General features: G+C 48.8%; 1 protein-coding gene across 1 annotated transcript; it reads left to right on the top strand.

Annotated features, from left to right (window-relative positions):
* The first annotated feature begins 3,215 nt into the window (after window positions 1-3,215).
* Window positions 3,216-6,879, top strand: LOC136552239 (rop guanine nucleotide exchange factor 1-like). Its single transcript, XM_066543769.1, has 5 exons — window positions 3,216-3,712; window positions 3,822-3,938; window positions 4,045-4,589; window positions 5,757-6,107; window positions 6,216-6,879. Exons 1-5 carry the CDS (start codon window positions 3,472-3,474, stop codon window positions 6,636-6,638), a joined length of 1,677 nt encoding a protein of 558 aa, XP_066399866.1. The 5' UTR covers window positions 3,216-3,471; the 3' UTR covers window positions 6,639-6,879.
* Window positions 6,880-7,090: the final 211 nt, after the last annotated feature.

Raw genomic sequence — 7,090 nt, 5'->3', positions numbered from 1 at the left:
ATCAATTTTAGAGGTTAAATTAGTTCCTTTAGAAAAAAAATCAAATACCTCTCCTTTAAACCAGTTAGTGGACCAAAAAATTTAGAGAGCATCTGCTACCCGATTTTGTAGTTCGGGATTGAAAATCGCACTACCATACAAGTTGAAAGTTGAAACATAAATAGACTTCACACATAGTTTATTTTTAAAAAATTGTATCTAGCGAATTTGACAAAACTAAAGTGACCTATAATATGTAATGGAGGGAGTTAATGCTAATTTTGTTGATAGCATAGCAGCAGCAGGTCTGTTGGCAGCGCTAACCCACGGTGGGTTCAGCTACAGGTGCTGCATTATACTTTTCACCCTACAAACATTTATAAGCACGAACAGACCTGTGGAGGTCTCCTCTATAATTTTGTTTGCAGGTGCCCGTAGGAGGTACTCCTCCCAATCTTAAAATAAGTGTAATTTTCTTTTTTTAAGAGTCATGTAATTTTAGAACCATGCCTATTAAAAATACAAACATTTATAGTATATTTATTAATCATGTAATATATTCTTATGGTCAATCTCTTTGGACACACAAACAACCTGTTCGCTTGTTGGTTTCAGCCATGGCTTATCAGTTATGGTACAGTATTTTTCTCTCATAATAAACCAGCACTAGCCGGGCTTATCAGCCCAGAAACTAACCAGCGAACAGGCTGAAATACCGATACTGTTTTATCTAGAGTTTATCGAGCTTAAGAAAAAAAATAGCATGGGTTAAACCTATAATTGCATTTTCTTTTACACTAGTTGCTAGGTAGGGAGGTGGTTGAGGAAGCAGGGGCCCTGTTGCAGACTTGCAGTAGCGCCCCCAGCGAGCTACTCCTATCTTGGTGCCTCGGTCATTCTCCATGCTCGGTTGGTTCCTGCTGCTCATGTCGTGCCGGCGGCTTTTGGTTTTGGGGAGACAGACAAACAGCCGCACAGGACCCTACAGAGGTAGGTTAGGTGGAGCCGTGGTGGTGACGGCCTCCTTATCTCCACCGTCGTCCGCGCGTGGTGTGTACAAATGCATTGTACATTGGTGGATACCATTACCAATACCATCGCCGGGCGGGCCACAGCCGAAAGCAGAAGGTGCCCTCCTCCCGTGCTCGTGCATGGTCCATGGCATTGGGGTTGGGGATGGGGATGGGGAAAGGAAGGTTCCAATCGGCAGTGGGGCCCGTAGCGTACTGGCGCTCTGGATACGTGGGCGGGTGGGTAGGTTAGACAGACCAAGACCAGACGCGCCAAATCCCAGGGACGACGACGACACCCCACCCCCACCCGGTAGCTAGCCGCGTCGAGTACGTACTTGGTTGGATTAGGCGATTAGGTAGTTTAGTTTAGGCTGCTTATCATAAGCCGGACGGCGCGCACACGTGATCATAAGCCGCGTCGCAGACGAAAGCACGCATCGGAGCGGCGTTTGTTCCATCGGTTAATAATGTAAATATAGTACTCCGTATATATTTGTTGGTCTCCGTCGTCGGCTACGGCAATGATGCCTGCCGGGCCGGGGGCCAGGCATGGGCCACGGCGATGGCGTCGCGGCTAATTCTTAAGCAGAAATCACGCATCAGTATTCAGCGCTATCATTTCCGCCGCGCGACGACGGCCGTCTCCTTTATCGTCCCATCCCCATCCATACCACTTTGTTGTCCCACAGCTACAGCGTGCAGCAGTACTTGTGCGTGACGCGCTAATGAGTGCGCGGTACGGTGCGTGCTGCTTCTGTTTTCGCAACAAGTGCTAGCTAGCTTAGCTGCCGGGATGCGGTTGCTGCAACTTGCAAATAAAACGCTTTTTTGGCTAATAATCTGATGGGACGGAACGGGACGGGTTAGCGGCGATAGAGCGGAGCGTGATCCCAAACCCCAATCGTGGTGGATTGGATGGCCAGGCCACTCACTACTGTTGGGTGGGTGCATATCATTGCGCCCAGGGGTCGGCTCGCATCCCGAGGCCCTACACCTACGGTACTGCCGTGCGCGCGGGGCCGGTCATCGCTGTTCTCGTCGGCTCTGCGCTACGCTGAACGAGTAACGACGACTGTCTCCGCACTGCAGGCAAAGCGTTAAATATCTATTTTTAGTCTTTTTCAACGACAAAATTCAAAAAAGAGCTCTTTCTATAAATAAGTTTATAAGAGAGAGGATACTCATATTTAGATTATACTTCTCTCCCGATATTTGAAAATGGGTCTTTCGTTAGAGACTGTAGATATTCTATCCATTTTCGGTTAGGGTCTCCGGACAGCCTAGCGACGTACATACTCCATGCTTTGTTTTCACGGTTCCTCGCCACGTTGACCGTTCCTCGGTCGTGGCCCGTGGGCCGTGGCCCGCCTCGTCCCCTCGTACAATACGTTTTTAACCCCGGCCCGCTCCCTGCTGTACTGTTTGCTCCCGCAGAATTTACAGATTTTACCGTTACGACTTCACTTCACCGGCGGTGCTGTACTACTACTGGTACGTTCACTTGACCTGCAGCGTGTTAAACATCCGCCATCTGGTACGTTCTCCCGGTCTTCCCTCCCTCGTTATCAATACAGTGGCTCCGTTCTGGTCTAAAATTTGGCTGAAACTGGTTGAAAAATACTGTTCCGACTAAATTGTTACGAAAGAAAACACTATTTCAGCTAAAAAAAAAGCCGAACAAATCGAATATGGGGTAAGCCGGACAAGGCCGGTACGGTACCTTCAGCAAGATTCAGAGAGACGGGTAGTCACACAAAAAAAAAACATAAGAATTAACGCCGTGCTTAATTTCTCGAGTGCCCCCAAAAAAAGAAGGGGTACTTGTATGCTGCTAAAACCAAAGCAAGTACTATAGTCAAGGAAAACCATCAATTCAACTCGTATTCCCTCCGGTCAAAGCCGGTCAAGCTTTTTCCCCAGACCAACAAATGAATGAAGCCGACACGCGGGCCCGCGCCTCCTTGTCACGCGCAACCGTGGCCCCACCCATCACTCCCCGTCTCCCGTTCCGTAAAACCCAACCGCTCCGCGCGGACGGGACGGCTGACGCGCGTGCCCACCTCACCGGTGCCGGTGGTGGTCCCTCTCGTCAGCTTCTGAGTTCTGGCCCGTGTGGGTGTGGGTCGTCGTCCGCGTTTTGCCGGCTTGCGCAACGCCTACCAAACCAAAATCCGTCGTCTGCTGCTTCTCCATCCATCCTTTGTGGCTCGCTCGGTTTGCCAGTCCCAACAGGTTTATGTTTGCTCCATTTGTTACCGGTCGCCAATGACTAAATAAGAGCATCTCACAATTGTTACCGGTCGCCAATAAACAGATAGAGGAAGCAGCGCAGTCGGAGGCAGTGAGCTCGCCCTCCGCCCTCCTCCTGGCTCCTGCACCTGCGCTGTGCTCCCATCGCTTTCCCCTCCCCTCCTCCCACTCCCAGATGCGATTCCCTCTCCACCGCCACAGCGCCGCCTAGCTTAGCCAACCCGCCGCAATGGCGAGCGCGTCGGAGGACGAGGCCGCCTCGGACCGCTGCAGCGGGAGCTACAGCCCCAGCGCCGACGTCAGCGAGTCCGAGACCTCCAGCGACTGCTCCGCGCCCACCACCCGCCGCTTCGCCTCCTCCTCCTCGGCCTCCGCCACCGTCTCCCGCCTCGCGTCCTCCTCCTCGTCGCTCCCCACCCCGGCATCGGCCACCGCCTTCTACCTCTCCAAGCCGGCCTCCGACCTCTCCGGTAAGCAACGCCCCCCCGCTCCTTTTGCTTAGATCTCACTCCAAAATCCCTTCTTGTTCTTTCCTCTCACAGCAAGTTCTTGTTCTTGCCTTCCTGTACCGTGCGCCAGAGATCGACATGATGAAGGAGCGCTTCGCGAAGCTCCTGCTCGGCGAGGACATGTCCGGCAGCGGCAAGGGCGTCTGCACCGCGCTCGCCATCTCCAACGCCATCACCAACCTCTCCGGTACGCTCGCGCCCACGGCCCGCCGCCGCCGCCGTGCTACTCCTCCACCCGCATTGCCTGGATTCCTGATGGTGATGGTTTTCCTTTACCGATTCCTGTCGTCCAGCCACCGTGTTCGGCGAGCTCTGGAGGCTGGAGCCGCTCGCGACGGCGAGGAAGGCGATGTGGACGCGGGAGATGGAGTGGCTGCTCTCCGTCGCGGACTCCATCGTCGAGCTCACCCCCTCCATCCAGGAGCTCCCCGAAGGCGGCGGCCAGTTCGAGGTCATGGTCCCGCGCCCGCGCAGCGACCTCTACATGAACCTCCCCGCGCTCAGGAAGCTCGACGCCATGCTTCTCGCCATGATTGATGGGTTCAAGGGGACGGAGTTCTGGTACGTGGACAGGGGGGTCATGGTCGAGGACAGCGGGGGCCCGTTCCCGTCGTCCTCCTCCTCCTCGTCTTGTGGCCGGCCGTCGGTGCGGCAGGAGGAGAAGTGGTGGTTGCCCTGCCCACGAGTGCCGCCCAAGGGGCTGTCCGAGGATGCGAGGAGGAAGCTGCAGCAGAGCAGGGATTGTGCAAACCAGATACTGAAGGCGGCCATGGCGATTAACAGCGATGTGCTCGCGGAGATGGAAATCCCCGAAGTGTACCTGGAGACACTGCCCAAGGTAAAATACTTACAGTTACGGATTCACTGGTACCAGCCAGTATATCTCTTGCTATCCATGTGGTGTGCTTGCTACATTGTACTTCAATCCCTGGTAAAAAAAAGGACTAATTGCATAAAATCCCTGTGAAAGGGACCACTCACTTCCTATCATATACGCTTGTAAATGTAGAGCTCAGTTAATGTATTTTAATACAAGTTTGTCGAGTGAAGGTGCTGGGCATCATTTATGGCAATGCGTTTTTTTTTTTTTTTTTGTGTGTGCATGATCAAGTGTTGTCACTCTAGCTGTCATCAATTCTAGGTTCTAACCCATTTTATCTCCAATGCAAGACCGTGGTACCTCCAGTTATTAGCGTCATGAGGAATTAGTTGATGACTGTAATATGATATGGAAAAGCTTAAAAAAGCCATAACTATATTCCCTCTTGTATTTCATTGAGTGTGAATATGTCATGTTGTGCGGGATTATAAATGCTTCTTTTTGAAGGCCTGAATCTTTCTAGTCTAATCACTTTGTTCTTGGTATGGAAAAAGCTAATTCTTGTGTCCTTAGATAGACTCTCATATGCTAGGACTTCTCTTAAATTTTCTAGACCAACTTGGTTTAGTGCATATTGCAATTTCAAAACGATGTTTAATTAGCATTCCCTAAATAAAAGATGAGTCTGGCACTGATTAAAGTTAAGATCATGGAGAACTGGAGAGAATTAGGTGAACAAATACTGGCCTTACTAGATGCAGAACTCAGTTATGAATGAGTTTAGCATTTGTAGTATTGTCACTGCATGTATCAAGGCATTTCTTTCCCTCTTTGTCGATACTGGGGCATACCTGTCATGCAAAACAAATGTCAGTTCTGCATTTTCTCGCACAAGCATGTGATTGCTCATGTCAGTTCTTGTAGTAACTCGTGTTCTTTTGAAGGTATAATCATCTTTATAATGCATCCATGTAATTTAATATGAATGTGTGTATTAAACCCATAGATCAAGCATGTGACTGCTCTTCTTAGTTCTTCAAGTCACTGTTGACATCCCCCCTCTGTTTTTGTCTGTGAATAGTGCATAGTTTTCTTTGGTCCAACATAGCATGTCTCCAATAATACAGGAGGATGTGGATATTTCCATAGTGATTCACCTAGTCTGATATCTCATCTTTTCTGCAGAGTGGTAAATCTTGCTTGGGTGAGATAATTTACCGATACATAACAGCTGAGCAGTTCTCACCAGAATGTCTCCTAGATTGTTTGGATCTATCATCTGAGCACCACACACTTGAAGTGGCAAACAGAATAGAAGCTGCCATCCATGTTTGGAAACTGAAAGGCAAAAAAAAATCAACACCTCAAGCCAAATCAAAGAAATCTTGGGGTGGAAAGGTGAAGGGTCTTGTTGGAGATAAGGAAAAGAGCAACACTTTGTCTGAAAGAGCTGATGGTCTATTGCAGAGCCTAAGATTGAGGTATCCTGGTCTGCCACAAACTTCCCTTGACATGAACAAGATCCAGTATAACAAGGTAAAGCTCGTGCAAAGACAAGTAACCATCCAAATCAAAATTGATCAAGTCTTTCTTTTCAATTAAACAAATCATAATATTCACTTTGTTTCTTGCATATTTTTCCAGGATGTTGGACAGTCCATACTTGAAAGTTACTCAAGGGTTCTGGAGAGCTTGGCATTCAACATAATTGCGAGAATTGATGATGTGATTTATGTTGATGATGCTACAAAGAAATCAGCTGCTGCCGAATCTGTTTCGATCTTCAATCGTGGCACAGGTGTGCCAGTTCAGAAAAGGATCTCTCCAAGCCCATTCTCTATTCAGAATACGCCATATGCCTCTCCATTTGCAACACCCACTTTCTGCTCCTCCACCCCAGTTACAGGCAGCCCTGGAAGAGTACAACCCCCATTCAACAAAAACAATCTAGGAACACAAGAAATCAAGGTCGAAAAGCTTTTTTCTGGCGATCTAGAGAAGGTCTGGACATATGCTGGAAACCTGAGCGCAAGGAAAGATGCGGGAGATGCTCCTGAGAGAGACTGAAGGGCGGTGGAGGAAGGTAGACAGGTACCGACAGTCGACAGATCCTGTAATTGCGAGTAGCTAGAATTTCCTGTACAGAAGCAGCATGAGTAATTTTTTGTGCTTTTGTAGCAAGCCGATCATTGTGTACTCTGCTTACAATGAATGGATGTCACCTGATCTGAATCTGAACAGAGAAACTTGTAGTTTCAGCTGTAGTTTTTCTGGATTAGCTATTTAGCGGTGTACTTGTTCGTGTTTATACTGCAAGGCTGGGTTCAGCAGCAAGTGACTGAATTCCTGCTCCTGCTGCTGCTGCTTTTTTGGTCGCTGAAGGTGTTGGTCAACAGCTAACTTTAGGACTTGTTTAGGACCTTTCAAAAGTTTACTCTATATCCTATCGAATGTTGGGCGTATGTATGAAGTATTAAATATAAACTGAAAAAACTAATTACACAATTTATGATTAATTT

The sequence above is a fragment of the Miscanthus floridulus genome, chromosome 4 (assembly GCF_019320115.1).
Source record: "Miscanthus floridulus cultivar M001 chromosome 4, ASM1932011v1, whole genome shotgun sequence".
In the NCBI taxonomy this organism is placed as follows: Eukaryota; Viridiplantae; Streptophyta; class Magnoliopsida; order Poales; family Poaceae; genus Miscanthus; species Miscanthus floridulus.
This window is presented reverse-complemented; position numbering and strand designations above follow the sequence as displayed.

Coding starts and splice junctions, on each gene's coding strand:
- LOC136552239 (XM_066543769.1), top strand. CDS start 3,472: ATGGCGAGCGCGTCGGAGGACGAGGCCGCCTCGGACCGCTGCAGCGGG. Junction 3,713..3,821: donor GCCGGCCTCCGACCTCTCCG/GTAAGCAACGCC, acceptor ACCGTGCGCCAG/AGATCGACATGATGAAGGAG. Junction 4,590..5,756: donor ACCTGGAGACACTGCCCAAG/GTAAAATACTTA, acceptor TCTTTTCTGCAG/AGTGGTAAATCTTGCTTGGG.